The following is a 20,030-nucleotide window of genomic DNA, read 5'->3' as shown; positions in this document are numbered from 1 at the left end:
TGTACATAATAGATACCTGGTGGTTATGTACCTCGTCATTGAGTAGGTTGATGTAATGGATGTGTTTAATTTAAATTTAATAATAAATAATTACATAAGAAAAACACTTAAGCAGGGATAGTTTTCTGATAGCCTAAATTTCTTAGGATATTTTATAAGCTACCTATTTATATTATTATTAGAAATAAAATTTTCTAAATTATTAATATATTGAGTTAATTTAATTTTTTCAAGAATATCACATATAATATAATACTACTATTAACTAGCTGTTATTAACCTAAGTCAATATCAGTTTACCTGACGTAATATAGTGTGAATAGGTTCATGGTATAAATTTCTTAAAATTAATCATAATATTTTGAAAATAAAATATGTTAAGTCTTTAAGATATATTTTTAAATTACAACAAAATAACTATAACCATTGAATAAAAAATCGTTACAATTTTGTCAAAATGGAATTAAAATATAAGATATAAAAAAAAATGTTGCATTTGTTTTTATATTTTTTGAATGCTGTCAGAATAACTTATAAAGAACTTTGAATTAAATTTTTAGCTTTTGGCCATGAAAAAAAGACTTGATAAACTTTTATATAATATCTAAAATATTTTTAAAACTGCATAATACATTAATTCCTAGGATATATTAATATAAAGATGTTGTGAAAATTTTAAGTATCTACATTAGTTTATTAATGAATCACAATAAAAATATTTCCAATTGATTTTAATGAAAATCGATTTTTCATAAATATTCCAGTTTTACCCTAATTATTAATTTGTTTTTCTCGATTATTTTTAAAAATACTCGAATTTCCACTTTATTTTGATTTCTACTTTTGACACACCAAAATATAATTTACCACCAGAAATTGCCTGAAAATTTTAATATTCAAATATTTTTACTACCTCTAAAAGGTAATGAAAAAATGTATGTTATGCAATATGAAACTTAAATAAAGTGATTATAATTTTTATTAATGAATACAGGTATTATTATTTATTATAATTTAAAAATATTGTTTTCTATGCTATTTGATAATTAAAAAAAATGTGCATAATATATCATATAGGACACAAATAAAAAATTTTCATTTAATGATTAGTTATCTATATGCATTGGTTTATCTGTAGAATTTCTTAAATTGAATTTAAATTGAATACATTTTTAACGAATTAACAATAATAACATTATATTATATTTAAAATGTTTATTGATATTCCCAGTCTGACGGTGCTTACACACGTATACTTAATTCATAATTATTAACAAATACATTTTATATATTATTTTAACTTTTTCTTTAGTATTTTATTTTTCTTTGATATTTTTAGTTTGAAACAATAGTTAACACTTTGATATTCAAATCAAATCTAATTACAATCACAGTATTCGACATTTGTGTATTAAGCTTATTAAAACTGTTTAGAATAATTTTCTCGTGTGGATTATGTAGACGCGAACCGATAACCTAATTTCTACATATCGCTTTGTGTAATACAATAATATACCTACACTCTGTTCGAATTAATACATTCCCCACGACAATCTATCAATATTCGTGATTGTCAATAAATCCACTGTTATTAGATTATTAGATAATTATAAACGAGAATAATACCCACGTGTTCGTTACCTGCTGATGACGTTCATAATTTATAAAAAATAAAATAAATTCATATAAATAACCGGTGCCATATTACGAAGAATTACATAATACAACTAAAGGAAACCGTACTTGTTTTTAATCGTCTTTAAAGAGCCAAATTAATATGCCGAGGACAACGCAGGTGGGATAATTCAACAAACGAAATGTATTAATCAATAATAGATATTATGTATATTATTACGCAACTTTTTTTTAATCATAATTTCACTTATTGTATATAATATACATAATAGGTAAAATAGATACATTATTAGAAAAGTATAGTCAAGTAGAGTTGTTGCTCAAAAAACGATATTAAAAAAAAATATATATATATCCCTATAAAAATTGGTTAATACGGAATATGAAAAGCAGTGGGCGATACTATTTTATAATATTATGCATTATATTGTAATAACAACAATAACACTAATTAACCTTCGCGGTCGGCGAAGACGCCTTTAATGTTATGCTATTTTATACGAGGACTTGGACTCGTAGCTTAAACACGTAACTGGGTACCTATGTAACCATGGTTGCGTTAAATGGTTGTCCGCGGTGTCTGTGATATACGGTGTTGGTGATGATGGTGTTGGTAATGGTGTTGGTGGTGCTAATAATATATTAGCTCATGTTAATTGTAACCGAGTATGATGTTTAAACCAGAACGATGGTCAAAGATCCGAAGAAAGACACGGCGGCGCGTTCCAAACAGGCAGCGGCGACTTACAGGTCATCCGATGAGGACCGCGGTTACCACCGTCAAGGTCATCATCAGAATCAGACGATGACTATGATGACGGGTGGAAGACAGTCAACGGGCACTATGAAGTCATCGTACAACGGTGGCGGAGGAGGGATGAACACCGGAAGGCGGAACACGGGCACGTCGACGATGCGGCAGAGCACCAGCGTCGGCCACCTGTCGTCGTTCGGCGACGGCCAGTCTAGGCATGCAAATTCGGCGTACGACGAGGACGAAGACGGGTTCAACGCGCAGGGCAAGAAGATCAAGAGGACAAAGTCCATGTGGAAATTTAAAAAGTCCAGCGCGAGCGAAGAAGGGTTGTTGACCGGCATGTCCATGTGGAAGCACAGGTCGCTCGTGGACGTGAATGCCGCAGACGCAGAAGAACAGCAACAACAGCAACAGCAACAGCAGCAGCAGCAGCAGCAACAGCATAACAACTACAACAATAATAACAACAAGTCGACGGCGGGCACGCCTGTGGCCAACAAGAAGTTTACTGTGGCCTCGAGCCGGGACATCGACATAGCCGGCGACGACGACGACAGCCAAACGATAATGAACGGCGGCGGGTCGTCAACGATGCGGCGCATGACGTACGACAACCGTAAACAGCAACAGCAACCGCTGCAGCATCGGAGCAGGAGATCGTCCTCGTCGAGTTTCGGCGGTGGCGACGACTCCGAGTCGTGCATCGTGGTGGACGACCACCTGAAGAACGTCCGGTCCGCACCCGCGCCCGCCAGCCTGTTGCCCAGAACCCGATTGATCAAGCAGACGGCCGGCGTCGCGGCAATCGGCGGCGCGAACGGTCAGTCGCCGTCGGCCGCGCACCACCACCAGCCGATGATGATGCCACCCCCGCCTCCGCCACCGCCCGCCGTTCGTACCGCCACCGCGGACGACGGATACGCGCAACACGACTCGGACGCGGACATCCGGTTCGAGAGCTCCAAGCTGCAGACGTTCAAGTATATCAACGCGACACACAACGACGGATGGTACGACTCGTGGGGAGAGAAGCGAAAGAAGTAGGACGCGCCAAAGGTAAAAACCCACGCCTTCGTGCGATTTATCATCGGCGTATGCATATATATCTACACGATCATAATATATCGATTTAATATAAAAGACAATGCTTGTTTGTGGGTGCGTGTAAGCGATCCACGTCCAAGACTATTGCCTCGTGGCTTTGAAATTTGGTACGTGGGTAATCTTATAATCGAGAATGTGCACCTCAGAAGGTCCGTCAGTCTACCACCCCGAATTCAAAATTTTGAACTCAAATCATTTTAGATATTTTTTTTTAATTTTATGTTTTTACAAGGATTTTTTGGGTAGCAAAAAACGAATATTGTTTTGTTTGTATACAGTTTCCATTGGTTACAGAAAATACAACAACAGTAATAATATTATGATTGGATATAGTTTTAGAACAAAATTTTATATTTGGTCAAACTACTCAAATTAATGAGTTGTAGTTTACATTTAACATAATTATTTAAGACAGGTTTAATCCCACTGGCATTACTTAATTTGTCACGCAAAACGCCGTGCAAGATCAGTCATAGTTAATAAATATATCTATCTACTATACATAAAATCAAAGACCTAAAATGGATGACCCTTTTGCAAATCACAGTTTTCGATCTATTTTCATATAATTTTCATCAATATATTCAGAAAATCCGTAGACTACTTTTAATGCTTTTTACTTTTTAATACAACATTTTGAATATAGTTGACTAACGAAAAACTATCAATTTTTTAATTTATATAATATTATTGCCATTGGTTACAGAAAATAAAATGGTTATTGTGATTGAATATAATTGTAGACCTATATTTTATCAAAACGACCCAAGAAGTAACTGCAGTGTTAAAATCTGTGCACTTAACGGAGTTTAAGAAGATATAAATACACGGGTAATGCCGTGCAAGACAATAAGCTAGTACCTAATATATAATATTATAGCATACATCTTGTTAATATTTAAGACAATAATAATTGTAAAGTTTTCAAATACCTGCAAACACGTGAATTATTGTACCTGTAAAGTTTAGTGACCGAAACATCGTTCACTGCAATAGTGGTACAAACTACAAAGTATATAAGTTGGTATCTAACATGATCATCTGAAAAATATTGTTATTATAGATTTAAATTCCTGAATTTTACGGTCTGTGATAGTATGGATTACAATAAAATTAATAATCTTTTACGGAACTATACGTTCAGATGTATACGGTTTAAATACATGTAAAGATAGTCTGAATCTACATTAGGAAATTTAACGGCTCGTGAAATTATTTTCCAACTTTTAACGTACATTCTTCCACATATTTTATCGTTTTCGATTGAATTATTTTTATCTGCTTAATTTTCTTCGTTACTATTCCCAACAAATAATTTATATCAAGTACGAGTATACAAATGTATAATTCATGAAATTATAAATTAAAAATCTTTCTTTTTTTTTAGAAAAGTTGTCAGTTTGACAGTATTTTTTAGAACTTCACAATCTCAATAGTATAATATATGTATTATACACATTATATAGAGCGAGTCAGTGAGATTATTATACAGCAGGAATACTTCTTTATTTTTATTACACGTGCGTATAATTTGAGAATTCGACAGATCTATGAAATTATTACTAGGTAGATATACTACCTATACTACCTATTTATTGCGCTGTTTATCATCGTTTATATAAACAACCGCGCGACGTCGTAAATTTGTACAGTCGAATTATAGACGGCGTCGGTGTTGGCGGAAGAGAGTTGGTAAACAAATGGTCTTTATAATTCGGTTAAGGTGCGTCTCGTATAAAGCAGATGATGTAGTTCTACACCGGTATCTATACATTTGTACGTATACAGTGAACAGACCCGACGGGCCTATTTTATCCGATACAAATAATTCTGACTTACGATCAAACAGCGAACTTTAACGTAATTACTGTTATCAATTAAGTCATAGCAAGCGGAGCAAACATTTTATGAGTCTTAGTATAATAGTCGACGTAACAGTAGTGTTCTAGTAGTAGTTATAAGTAAACGTAGTTAGTATAGTAGTAATCGTAGGATGTAGAAACAACTATATTATTATAGTAACGCAGTATAGCGTTATAAACTTACTATTTGTACGTCATAAAAATGATAATATTGTGCCCGATATTTATTCAGTGCGCATAATGGTCTGTTTTATTCAATGTTGTTTTTGTTTTATTTATTGTTTTTTTTTTTTATTTTAAACTGACATCGAGCTACGAGTTGTTCTATTGATAATAAAAAGACGCATTATACCATTTCGAGTTAGTTTGTTTTGTTTTGGTATATATTTGAACGGGACAAAGTGGTCCGCAAATAAAACTATACAATAACAGCGTTGTAAAAACAACGGAAAATTGCATCACAGAGTTTTAAACTTTAAAACCTATTAAAACAATTAACTGTACATTTTTTTACGGTTGTCGTGTTGTCTTGTGTGGTTTTTTGTATATCATTGAAATGAAAATCAATATTTTATTTTAATGGCTGCTACACGTACATCGTACATTTCGTACATGTGTCATCTACAATCGTCTGTTGTTCTTAGAAAGTATTTGCTTTTTATGTTTAAACTTTAAAATGTAAATAAAGTATATTCATTATACACGTATAAGTACAAGTTAACAAAAACAAAATTACACACAAGATAAAAAAAAAACTCGCCAACCACTCAAAATTCTATAGTTATACATACGTACAATGAACGTCGTACATAATAATTCATAATTCTATACATAGATGACTTTCGAATATACATTTTAAACATGAATAATATTTTAAATTTTGTTGAATTTAACTTTTTCATCAGAGCAAAGTAAAGTTAATGGTTCGAAACGAAAAGAAAAAAATACATAATTATTATTTCCCATTTTAAATTATTCCTCTCGCGGTCAACAAATCACAATGCATCTATTAAACCTATATTATTCGTGTTATGTGCGTATTAAAGCGACTTTATACTATAGCGGAGAAAATTATTGATAAGTTATGGGAAGAGATGGTTTCCGATGTGTCCAGTGAAGGAATGAAGGGAAGTAAGGAGATAAACACATGGTAGTTAAATACGTTCTAACAAACGGTAAGTAGGGATAGGCCAAAGTAAAAGTGATTCTTAGTGGTCTCGCATTTAAAAAGTACGCGAAGGCATCATGTGGAGAGAATATGATATATAGATTTATTATGATCTGATGGTTATAAACAAGTAGATGCGTAGGAATTAAATGTTGTTTATAAGAGTACATCTAACCCCCCGTTGCACGGAACAAAGGCGAAGGAGAATAATAATAATAAGAAGAAGAATAATCCGTGGGTGTCTTAATTTGGCTAACTACCGTATAATGATGTACCTATTTTCAAACTGCTTACAATGATACTGTACACTATATCTCTACATGTAGGTACGATAATACGATACAAATATAACAAGTAGGTTAATCAAATATAAAAGGTAATGTTTGCGTTTGTGTAAGTGATCCACTGTTAATATTGTATCGTACTCGTGATTCTGAAATTTGGTACATACTACATAGATATTCTTATATTCGCGTCTCGAAGTCAAATTTTAAAATGTTATACTTTAAAGAAGAAATCACCATTGTATAAGCTCACGAAAAAATGAATTATATATTGTTATTTGTTGCCATTGGTCATAGACAATAGAATAACTATTATGATCAAATATAATTATTAATTTTAGACCTGTATTTTATGTTTGATCATAACAATTTAAATGAATATGTTAAAAATCTGCAGTGCAGTTAACATTTAATGAAGTTTAAGAATAAGCAGTAAATCCACGGGTATTTAATTTGTCACGGGCAATGCCGTGTGCATGACCATCTAGTATATAGTTAATATGCGTAATAATATTATGTTAAGTCATTATGTGTACTTTTTATTAATAGGTATCTAATGATTACAATTTTTATTTCAGAACGAACGTGTTTGCGACAATCAAACTGCGTAAAACCAACACCAACGACCGGTCAGCGCCAAAGATCATATAATATATTATATATTATTCGTCGCTACTCGTAAAGATAAATCATAGAAAATATATGCATATAGCATAATATTTTTATACATTTTTTTTTTCGCAATTCACGCTTTAAAGTGAACAATTTTCTTCTTCAAAATATTTTATCATAACATACTTTTAATTATTATTATTGTTATATTAGTTAGTCGTTTTGACATACCAAAAAAAAAAAAAAAAAAAAAAAAAAAAAAACACTGTATATACTCTCGACATATGCAGGCCGAACATTGCTCAACTAATCTAATAGCGTCCGAACTCAATGTGTACACTACTATATACCGTTGTTGAAAATTTAAACATTTTCTGACTGTTAGAGGTACCTATAGGTGTGCAATACTTTAAAGTTTTTATCATAACGTGTATTCTATGTGAGGTTACGCGTTTGTAATTTGATTTTTTTTTACCAACAACCAGGCCACATCACCACCGATAGTAAATAACACTATTATGTGTTGTTGCAATACGTTTTTATTTTTCATTTCGCTTTCTTCGGCAGATATACACGCGTAGGTAGATATTATGTAGATAGGTAATATACGTAAAATGAAATAAGTCTGTTACAATAGTTCAATAGTGTCGATACGTCATACTCGGACCGCGTATACGTTAATATTACTCGTATATTATTAGTGAATATAATAACAACGATAATATACGTTGACACGTTGTTTTAGACAATTATTTCTTTAATAATATAGTAGATACGGATATTTCAAACGCAATTTTACAGAGGTGTACATAATATTATATTACAATTATTATTATTTTTTCACGTTGGGTCCGACGGTTTTTTATTTTTATTTTTTTAAATTTTTATTTGTTTTATAAAATGTGTTATTATAATATTATATATGAACTATATTTTATATTATATTATTCTTGCGTTCCGTCCGTGTCGAACATTATTAGTTATACATAATAACATGATATGTAGGTAGGCGGGCATTATACTTAACGGCGTAAAGTAAAGTCTATAAGGTAAAATTTACGCGCGCATACGAGTATACCATTTATCATTATATAATATAATACATAAACTATTAAGTATAATACGGACTCGATAATATATCACGAAAAATGATTACCGCCCGATATATATAATATATATATACCAATAACGTTTTCATATTATATCATAATATACATTTATATATATATATATATATATATTTTTTTTTTTTGATAAAATATCATAGTATTATCGAATCGGTGCCACACACATATATTATTATTGTATTATATACACTTGAGTCGCAAATGACTCCGATCTGTATACCCATTATAATAATATGTATCATTTGTGGTGACTGCGTAACGTTTCAATCGCAACATCGCCAAAATCGTTGTGCCCATTACGCAACTGTATAATGGCTGCAGGTGCGTTACCCTATACTTATTCTTATATGTGTATCACACGTACGGCGTTTACCGATTTCAAATTCAATTCCGTCGTCGGTAGGTATGCGAAAAACTTCGGGTCCAAGTAGTTTTTTTATTTCGTCGTCTTTCCAATCTGATCGTCGTCGTCGTTACAACCGAGTACAATATATACGCGTAAATGTGCAATACAATATACACATTACACAGACTACGGGCCATACAATATATCGTCGTCGTCGTCGTCGTCGTATCTCGACCCGACGAGTCTATAATCGTTTAGAAAACATTTGAAAATAATAAATTTAAATCCCGATTTCGTGCCGTTTTCGGGTCTGCCCTCCGACCAGATTATTATTTAAACCGCGGTTTGCAATTTATTCTCTTTTGAGTCGCAGCCTGGCAGCCCCGTACACGTCCGTTTTATGTGTACAGCATCGTTATTAGATATACGTATTATACTTGTTAATGTCTTATGTGCGCGTTTGTTTTTTGTTTTTAATTTTAGGGTCTGTAAATATCGAATAACCATTTTATACTATACAGCTTATATATAATGTATAATAGGTACCATTATATTAATATTATGAAGATCGGTATTAATTTTATGTTTGTTATTATTATCGTCGTTATTCGAACAATAACAGTATTATATTACCTATATATTTATCAAAATGTATATGTACCTCCTACCTAATTAAAAATATCAGTAATATTTAAAAACTTCAAATTTTTCTAAACACTTTTTATTTTGGCAATCGAACATTTTCTATGTACTTATAGGTATACAATCTATATAATATTATTAAAATTGCATATATTATTATTATTATTATCATTATTATAACAATATTATTATTTCGCTGTTTGATAGATTTTTGTACGTATAATCATTTATAAATTTATATACTACTCGTATCTTCTATTTTTTTTTTATTACTATTGTATTTTATGTATATTGAAGGTACACGGGATATAATTATTATTATTATTATTATTATTATTATTATTATCATCATCAACAATCAAAGAGTCTGGATTGGTAGTGCAAACAGACGTGAAACGTAAATTTTTATTTACATTAAAAAAACATTTGCCAAATTTTAAAAAAAATAAAAATTTGAACAAATCTTTTATTGGCTCTATAGTCTATATCTATAGTATATAGTATATATAATATATATATATATTTATATATTATATACTGTACGATTACTGAGCTAGTCATATAATCGATCTTAGTTTCGTTTCCGAAATACGATTGTACGACCACCTTACTCTTGTGTTATATTATATTATTATATATATTTTTAATCAAATACTGTTATTATAATGTAATCAATAATTAGTTGAAAATGCATAAATATTTTATTCATGTACCTACACGTCTTGTTCTATGTGTTTTCTCATATCCTAATCCTGTTCAGCAGTTTTTTTTTTTACTAATCATAGCTGCTAATATATGGGTATAGTATTCCGAATAAATTACTAACTTCAAATACCTATATACTCTAAATACGTTTTGAATAATCCCTAGTATTTTATTGCTCCTATAAAAATAAACCGTTATAAATTAATATGATAATTATTATGTCTTATGCTTTCCTAGAAGTTATTAAAATATAATACATTTTAATATATTTTAAATTAACAATTTAATCTTATGTTTTTGGTGATTTTACTATTAAGAATTTAATTTTTAGTAAAAAATAATTTAATTTTTTTTATAAATACGAGGAAATATACTAGAATATTATATTTTAAAATTATAACTAAGTATATTTTGAGCATGAAAACGAATTAAGAATTTTTGATACATCGAAAATAATATTTGTATTTAGAATTATTTTTTTAGAGTTTTATCGATTAGGTAATAGTAATAACAAATAATTATTCACTATTTAAGGAAGTTATATGGTTTTAGAGATTTCATACACATTGTGTATCTTAATGTAACAACTAACAATACAAAATTATAATTATTATTATAGGTACCTACACAACATAATGTACCTACAGGCTACAAATATTTTTATTTTTCAGTGGTAAGTAGGTAGTTACTTATGTCTCTGGTATTTTGGTATATATTGGTCAATGTGTGAATATTTGAAACTAATATAATATCTTTAAGAGAAAAAATAGTTTATGAGTTTATTATTCAAGTAATTAAATTTTATGCTAGAATACTTGTAAGGGGAGACAATTATAATTTACAGGAAACACGTGGGTTTTATTTCCGTGCCCATTCTACGCCTATGCAATTTAAAATATATTCTTTAGTATTTATTTTTAAATTTATTTTCTAAAATATGTCTGTGGTAAATAAATAAAAAGTATAAATATTATTATCGTATAATATTATGGTCTATAGTGAAAGTGCAACTATATAGTGTTATTGCTGTAATTAAATGGCCTATTTGGGGCGCCGTATAAATCACAAAACATGGCGTGTATTATTATAAATAATACATAGTATTATTTATTATTGAAACATTCCATAGTAACAGTTTTATAAATAATTGTCGTAGGCATAAGACGTAAAAAACGTACATAAACAATCAGACACTAAATGAACAATGATAAACGAATATCCTTGAGAAAATTATATACTTTATTACTTATATCGATATTATACCTATATAAGTTGAAGACTTTAACCAGATATTAATAAAAAATATAGGTAATATAATATATAAAAACATAATGAAATCTTAATTACACAAAATGTATTATTGTAATACGATATATCAGTTATTACTAATCGAGTTTCAATTTCAAGTTATAATTCTCGTAGATAAAATTTGTTTAATGATAATATTAAATTAATTAATTATTTAATAATAGGAGTGCAGGTCTAAAATGCAGTTGTCTATTAAAAGTACAATTTTTCTGTCTAGTTCATTATCCCATTTGATCAACCACTGACTAAAGATTTCTTGAGTCATCCATGCATTTTTATTCGCTGTATTTTTTTTTCGTATGGCGTATGTAGTTCGGGAGTAAGCCCGGCGCCTGATTGGCAGAATTTTTAATGGGGCACCCGTAGGTTTCTGCCATGCCCCGGGGTGGGGGGGGATGGCAGCACTTGTTCTCCGGACACCGTGACTTACCCGGAGAAAAATGCCGCCCAGTGGCCGAGGATCGAACCGGGTCCAGCTGCTCCGCAGCCGACGAATTAGACCGCTCGGCCACCCCGTCCCCCGCTGTATAATGTATTCGCTGTATAATCAACAGGTAAAGCTTTAACTCCTTTGAAACAACGAGGTTGCTTACTCTTCCCGACAACAAGCAGTTTCTTTTTTTCTCCCGTCATACTGGCACAACACAAGATCGTTATTCGTTCTTTACAAGATTTTGTCCCCTTTGCTTTGTCATTTTGAAGAACATAAGTATGCTCAGGTAGTGCTCTAAAGTACAGGCCAGTCTCATCAGCATTAAACATATCAGAGGGTGAAAATTCGGAGATGAGTGAAGGCCATTCGTTTTCTAGCCAAAAATGTGCACCCGTAAAATCTGCGTCACCTTGTTATCCGTGCATTTTTTGGAAACAAATGTTTTCTCTTTTTTTCCACCGATAGAACCACCCCTCTGTCGCTTTGAAGTCAACCTTCCCCATTTTTTCTGCCAATTCTTCAGCTTTTTGGTGAAGCAAAGGACCTGACACGCGAGCATCTTTATTTCTAACTTTTACGAACCATTCTTTCAATGCACGTTCAACAGTTCATCCTTTCCACATCTTTTCTTTTTTCGACTCTGCGACTCATTTTGTAATGCTTCACATTCAACATGTATTCCCTATTCTTCAATATTCTACCCAATACCGATTGTGAAATGTTCAGCCTAACTGCTGCATCACGTTGTCCCATCTTTGGAAGTTGATCATATTTTTCTAAAATGTCTTGTCTGTCATTCAAACTAAGAGCACGTCGCGTATTAGCACTCATGTTAACAACAAGAAAAGCACACGTTGAAATTCGAATACCGACTGATCGTTCATTGTACAACAATTATACCGTTGACTGCAATGATAACTGAGTATATGTACATGTGTACGTGTACGTATGTGTATTTATGTACCCGTAATTACGATAACTGTGCAGCCGCCAGATAATCAGTACACTATAATAACGATAATCGTAGCGATAAATGTGAACTTTTATCTGCGATAAAAATTATTATGCGTTATAAGGTACCAACAGAAACTAGAAATAATCAACACGAATATTATTTAATTTTTCAATACCAATTTATTTCTAAATTATAACCAAAAAAGTTTATTTTCTACTATTTATTTTACGAAATTTGAGTCTTATAACCGATTTTTTTTTAATGTATTTGGATACGTCCGGACCGTTCCAGACGATTTTGAGTCTAATAAGCGACTGAACCTTATATCCGTGAGTCTTATAATAAGCGGCGTCTACTGTATTATATATATTTATATAATAATGAATTATTTTTTAATTGTTTTAAGAAACATTTATAAAAAACCTAGTAATGTATTTATTTATTTAGGTATTAAAATAAAAATATTTTTAATTTTAAACTAGAAAATAATTTACCAAATCATTGCTGGAGTATTCCAATAATTGGATATTCCATACTCAAAATTGTATCTTTTTTACATATTATGATATACCTTTTTTCAATTTAAAATACAAAAAATATAATATAATGTTATACCTACATACTACAACTTATATTATAATACGTCAATTGGTTTCCACACCAAATATGTAGTTTACTAATTAAAAAATTATTATATTTAAACTTAAATCGAAAAAAAAATATATTAGTATTGAAGAATTATTGAACATTTATGTGTATACCGTGCAAATATTCATTAAATTATTGACATTATAATTTGTTAAATATTTACTTACTTAGTCTTATAGTATAGTTTTAGTAAGTAATATTTAATCAAATGTAACCATTTGTAATATAAACAATTAACATCAATTAATAATTAAATATATTGGTTGATAAATACCTAATTATTTCTTTTTTTTTAAGTACTTGGAACTTACTTTACTTTTTTTTATGATTAAATGATTTTAAAACATTGTTTTTTTTATGTTTATTGGTTGTTACTTTAAAATACAACATATTTACAAATATTGTAAGGGATACACACATGATAAATAATTGTATATCTCTTATGTTACCATTCCTAATGTTTAATTTGCGTAGTAAACATCAATACTTATTAATTATAGTTGGGGCTACAAAAGGAAATGGTCATCACATAAATGTTGGTAATAATTTGAAAAAACATGCTTTGTGTTAGGTTCGTATGTTGTATAATACAATATTGTATGTATCCGTAAGCAAGCAAACATGGTATACACTATAAAAGATAGTCGTTTGCATATTCTATAGGTTAGACATTTTTATTGAGAAGTCATAATGAATAATATCATGAAATAATACTTTTTAAAAGAAAACAAATAACAAAATTTGTAGGTTGTTGATATATGATAACATTATAAGTATTGGCTTAATTATTATTTGACAAGAATTAATGGAATTATATTATTTTCAATAAACACATTTTTATAAAAATATGTATTTATTTTTCAATATATAAAAAGAAAAATTCTGATAATTCTCTATAATTTTCTAATAGTACCTTGAAATTATTATTAATTTAAAAACATTGATATGAACATTTATAATTTTGGGAACTATAATATTTGATCAGTTGTATATACTTCGACTAAAGTCTAAGCACGCCTATGTGTGTACCAACAATAGTTTAACTCATACCATGTTTTTCAAATTATTACCATAATTCATACCTATCACTGTTTAGTGGCGCCAACTATAATATCAACTATCAAATACACCAACTATGGAATTCAACTTCAAAATATTAAACAAAATTTAATATTAACCATATCTATAAAATGTCTTTTAATTTTTTATTTATTACAAATTACCTATTTTTAAATTCAATTTGAATTTCAAATAGTCAAATCATAATTCATAATACATTATGATAAAAAAAAAAATGTATATGTCAATGATCAATCTTATTTTTTAAGGTATAAAAATAATGAATTATAATAATAATTAATTAATACAATTTTAAGAGCACTTTTAAAAGTTAAAAATGTTATTCTATTTCTTAGTAAAGGCTTCGTCTAAATGCATTGAGTATACAGATCTTAGTATTGAAAATATCTTTTGATTTTTATAAGGGTGGCCAGTTAAAGGATCTCTGTATCTGGCATAATCTTCAGTAAATACACACTGTCTATGTGGTTTGATTGGTTTGGCTACTTTCTTAGGGAACATTCGTTCGAACTCATGAGGTTCATTCACAGTGATGGTAGTACGCTCAAAATACTCTTGACGTTCACGTTTCACACCATGTTCTTCACTTTCTACATTTACAGTATCATCTTCAGGCAACAATGGGTATGCTTTGCTAAGGAATTTTACAGAAGTCAAGTATGTGACACGGGGTTTAGCTCTTGTCTGTTTTCTAGCCAATTCTAATTTTTCAAATTTTTCTAATGATTTTAAATTTTCTTCTTCAGTGAGCTTTGCTTCTTCCAACAATTCTTGCTGAGAAGGCATTTCCTCTGGAGGCATTGGCTTATTTCGTTTGATTTTACTAACACGTTCTTTAATACGTTCTATTGTCTCTTGAGATTTAACTGCTGTTGATTGCCGTATTGACTTTCGTTCATATGACGTTTCAGCCACCACTTTTTCTGTAATAGAACGTTTTCTTTTTGGAGCTTCTTTTTGTTCAACAGGTTTTGGCGCTTTAGGCTCTTGATATCTAAAATAAAGTTGATTAAATTATGAATTAGTTCTCACGAAAAAAAAAGATTAGAAAAGTTTTTAGTGCAATGATTCTAAATATTTTTATATACCAATATCAATGATAAATTTTGAATATTTTTAAACACAACTTGAAAGAAAATCCAAATTATTATTACTACTATTATATACAAATTCAACACTATTGTTATTTACATAACCACATAAGAAATAATATTTTAACAACTAAAGTGCAATTTAAATAATAATAATAATAATATACTTAATATTAACTTAGGTAAATACTAATATAGCACACATACCTAATATATAGACATATTTATACTATAGATAAACAATTATTATTATTTAACTTTTATATACAATCCGTATTTATTTATACATATATATTTTAAATAGTCATCAATCCTACCTAGTAGATATTTTATCTTTTTAATTGTAATTATATTTATATAACTATTTACTAGTTTTATAATTTTATAACAATCCCATGTATATCAATATTGATTACTAAGTTTTGGCAACCCACAAGGTGGATAGTCCATTTAATAATGTTGTTATACATAAATAAAAATTTATGCTGCGGATTGCTTTTGTTTAATAATAAAAAAAAAAAGTATCTAATAAGTTATAAATAATACTGTTGATTGTACATAGTATGTATATTATTATTACTATTTATGTATAATCAATGGTAATATAAATGGTAATCATCAATGGTAATATACAATGATTTCATAATTTAATATTCATTTATATTACTGAATACCTAATGCATGTTTATTAAATAGTTAACTTATGTTCATAAAAAAAATTGTACATTCTATACTTTATTTTAGTGTAAACGACTACATTAAAATTATGATTATGTTTTATAAAGAATAACATTAATTTTTTTTTTTAATAAAATAGTGTTTGTATTTAATTTATGATTTCTATAATCCAAAGACTAAATACTAGTCTATTTTTGTGAGGAGAATATAATAATTACAATAATTTAACTAGCTAAACTTTATAAAAATATACATTTAATTACCTTTGTACAAGATACAAACATAATATATGTATACATTTAGTAAGTTCTAATAAAGTTTTTATAATGGTCTAAAACTATGCCATACTTAATATATTAATTTAAATCATATTTTTTTATTATAAGTCTTTCAAATGTTATGTTAAGAGTTTTGATTAATGTAGTATATAATTAATATTAACAAATTTGAATACTATATATTTACTTATATCACCTATATTTTTTCTTTATTTATTTTTGACCTTTATTCTAGTTATAATATTGTATTGGTACTATACTTTTTTATATTATAATTAATAAAAACTATTAAATTATGTTATTATATGTACAATTGACAATTGTAATTGGTAACCCCCCCCTCACCAGCAGAAGTTTGACATAGAAAGTGCTGCAATTTAATTTATGTTAAGTATTTATATAATTTTAACTTGTTGTTTTTGTTAAACAAGTATTATTACTATTATTTTAAACAAAAGATTTCAAAGATTTCAAAGAAAATATTTAACAATATGTAATCGTAATGTACCAACCTATTCGTTTTTTTTTTAGACAGTTCTTCATCGTCAACATCTGATATCACTTCATCATTTTCATCAATACTGAAATCTGAATCAACTTCATCTGGTGCTTCTTCATCAACAAAATGAAAATCATTGTCTTCTTCATCTTCATTGAAACCACCATATGTAGTCTTATAAAATTCATCATCTGCTTCTTCTTCATCTAATAAACGTGCTAGTTTGTTACCAGCATTCGAACGACGTTCTCTTTCAGCAGCCATAGTCTGAAACAATTATATTTTGAACGTTAATTAATCACACAGATCAAAACTCCATAAAGACGTATTACACATTAAAGTAATACCTGCGTTAACTCACAATTTAAATATAGCACAGTCGGTTGAATTAAATGTTTTCTTAGAAGTACTGAATGTATGTTTTTACAGCGCAGGCCATAGATTACATATAATCTATCAAAAACATGATTTGTCCGTTGTTCAATGCTTCATCGTAAGAATATTCAAAATGTAACTTATATGCATACTGTGAAATACAACCAATCATTTAGGCAAAATTCAAACCAATATCAATCGGAAATTCATAAACCTCAAAACAGTTAAACACTGGAGAAATAATTTAATACCTTACAAACACTTGTATTGTTTTTTTATTTTAACTTTTCGGATTCGGCACTATCAGTTTTTACTTTTTAGCTTAAACGCGTTAAACGCTGTTATCACGATATCACAGTGCTGTTATAGAGAACTGAAGTTACTAACGAACATTGGAAAATTGATTGTGTCATTGGTTCTCAAATTCTCAACGACAGACAACAACAGAAAATAATAAAATTAATCATAATATAAATATTTTAATTTACCATCTCGTATTCTCGTATTCTTGTCCATCTCTTTTAAATTGTAATTATTTCTATCATGTATTTATGGAATGAATGAAAATCAAATATTAGGTAGGTATGCAATAAGAATATAATTTGTTGTAGATATGGCGTATACTGTTGTATTTGTAGGTATTTTTTAACACTATTAAATACTACCTATAAATTATTTATAGTACCTAGGTACCTAGGTAGGTTTATTAGATACATAAATATCTATTGTATAATAAATAATAATCATAATCTTAAATCGACTAAAAATATTACAATCTGTACTCTGTAGGTACAGTCTGGTACCTATACAGGCTCATCCAAACTTTAAATGTGATAAAAAGTTAGTTAGGTATAGTTACTATATAGTTACCTACTAGTTAGTATTTAGTAATATTAGGTAAGTATATAGATAGGCCGAATGTAGTAATATGGAAATCCTAGGTTCATCACTCCTTAGACACTTACTAATGGCAATGGCTTTTATTTTTCAATTCCATGTACCTAATAATAATATATTAAAATGTATTGCAAAAAAATATTTTGAATAAAAGTATGGTTGTAAAAAATTGTATTATATAATTAACACAAAAATAAAAAATATAATATAAATTATTATTTATATTAAATTATATTTAGATTAAAATGAATACTTTTGAAATTTCGTTGATGCAAATATTACAACCACTTGTGAAAAATCGAACGATCTAAGTTTGTTAATACATAAACGCGCCTGATAGTGTCATAAAAATTCGTAATCTATTTTTTATTAGCTTAATTCTTGGAAATGATCGTTTTACAAGTTCCTTACTATCGAATATAAATTCTTATTTGTATTCTCACTTTAATTTAATTTATGAAAATATTAATGACTGAGTATTTTTATTGCAAATTACAATTTATATTAGAATAGGTAGTGTGTATTATATTTGAATAATAGAATGTAAAAAAAAATCACTATGTGGAAGCTCTCATTTTATGGTTGCCCAAGGTCCGGGACCCCCCTGGGTCTATATTATGTACTATTAAAACAATAATTAGGTATTTAGTATTCTGATACGAAATATAAATATTTCTTGATGTAAACTGAAAATATATGATGATATTATATAAAATATATAGGTGCCTTATATCTACATTTTGACGGTAGGTACCTACATTCGGTACAACATCAACTTATGAAAACGAAATTTATGACGACTATCAATAAATTTTAATGTTATTTTTTCGCCTTTCATTGTATTGTATAATACACTATTCATCATGATCATTTAACATTTTAAATGAAAAAAAAATAACCAACTTACACGTACACTTGTATAAAACGGTTATCGGCGAACTACTAGCTTAGGTATTGTGTTCGGTGTACGGTGTACGCTCTACAGCTGTAGACAGTAGTCTATTTTAATTGAAAAAATAATAGTACAATTTACCGGATATTATATTTTGAAACGTAAGTACGTCTTGCTTCATCATTACAAACATTTTCCATTGGAGGCTGCAGTTAACCTAGGTATACAATATGTTAGAAACACTAGCCGCAACTTACATTGGCTGAGACGTGTAGCCATGTGTGGATTGTCACTAAACATGTTTAACTTATTATAGTTGATCATGTATTGAATTCAGTACTTGCCATCATACAATTTGGATAAATAATAAAAATAAAACTATGCTTAAAACTTAAGAAAAAAATATTATCTTTATTATGTACTTATCTAAACAGTTCACATAATATAACATTATATATAAATAAATAAACCTTTTTTTTACATTTTATAAATAACTCTAACTTTTTTAATGCTTAAAATTTCAAAAAAAAACCAATGAGGTTTCCTCCTAAATATTGTTTTCTATAAACTTCATAAAAGGTATTTTTACTCTAAAATCACTTTTCGATGCCGTTTCGATTGTTTTCCGTAGACATGTTGTTACCGCTGAAAATG

At 29.0% G+C, this 20,030-nt stretch overlaps 2 protein-coding genes across 4 annotated transcripts in view; one reads left to right on the top strand and one right to left on the bottom strand.

Moving 5' to 3' along the window:
* The window catches only part of LOC132918115 (uncharacterized), a 102,208-nt gene extending 91,959 nt beyond the window's left edge, over nucleotides 1-10,249 (top strand). For both annotated transcript variants that reach the window (XM_060979216.1, XM_060979224.1), the window contains 2 exons: nucleotides 2,320-3,448; nucleotides 7,389-10,249. In XM_060979216.1, coding sequence (XP_060835199.1) covers nucleotides 2,320-3,436 — 1,117 coding nt within the window. In that variant the 3' untranslated portion in view covers nucleotides 3,437-3,448; nucleotides 7,389-10,249. The remainder of the gene's footprint in view (nucleotides 1-2,319; nucleotides 3,449-7,388) is intronic.
* A 4,503-nt stretch (nucleotides 10,250-14,752) lies between these two features.
* Nucleotides 14,753-17,914, bottom strand: LOC132917239 (vacuolar protein sorting-associated protein 72 homolog). Of its 2 annotated transcripts, none has more exons than XM_060977884.1 (3): nucleotides 17,560-17,914; nucleotides 17,226-17,479; nucleotides 14,753-15,660 (listed from the first exon to the last, which is right to left on the bottom strand). In XM_060977884.1, the coding sequence occupies exons 2-3, from the start codon at nucleotides 17,474-17,476 to the stop codon at nucleotides 14,991-14,993; spliced, it is 921 nt and encodes a 306-aa protein (XP_060833867.1). In that variant the 5' UTR covers nucleotides 17,477-17,479; nucleotides 17,560-17,914; the 3' UTR covers nucleotides 14,753-14,990. The 2 variants fall into 2 exon arrangements, with proteins under 2 accessions (XP_060833867.1, XP_060833866.1); XM_060977883.1 differs by having other exon boundaries at nucleotides 17,574-17,914.
* Between the last annotated feature and the right edge of the window lie 2,116 nt (nucleotides 17,915-20,030).

This window comes from Rhopalosiphum padi, chromosome 1 (assembly GCF_020882245.1).
Source record: "Rhopalosiphum padi isolate XX-2018 chromosome 1, ASM2088224v1, whole genome shotgun sequence".
Taxonomy (NCBI): Eukaryota; Metazoa; Arthropoda; class Insecta; order Hemiptera; family Aphididae; genus Rhopalosiphum; species Rhopalosiphum padi.
The sequence above is the reverse complement of the archived record's forward strand: the minus strand, read 5'-3'. Positions and strand labels throughout refer to the sequence as shown.

Excerpts from the sequence above, each read along its gene's own strand:
- LOC132917239 (XM_060977884.1), bottom strand. The coding sequence starts at position 17,476 with ATGGCTGCTGAAAGAGAACGTCGTTCGAATGCTGGTAACAAACTAGCA. Across the intron at positions 15,661-17,225 it reads TCTAAAAAAAAAACGAATAG|ATATCAAGAGCCTAAAGCGC; the intron begins GTTGGTACATTA and ends ACTTTATTTTAG.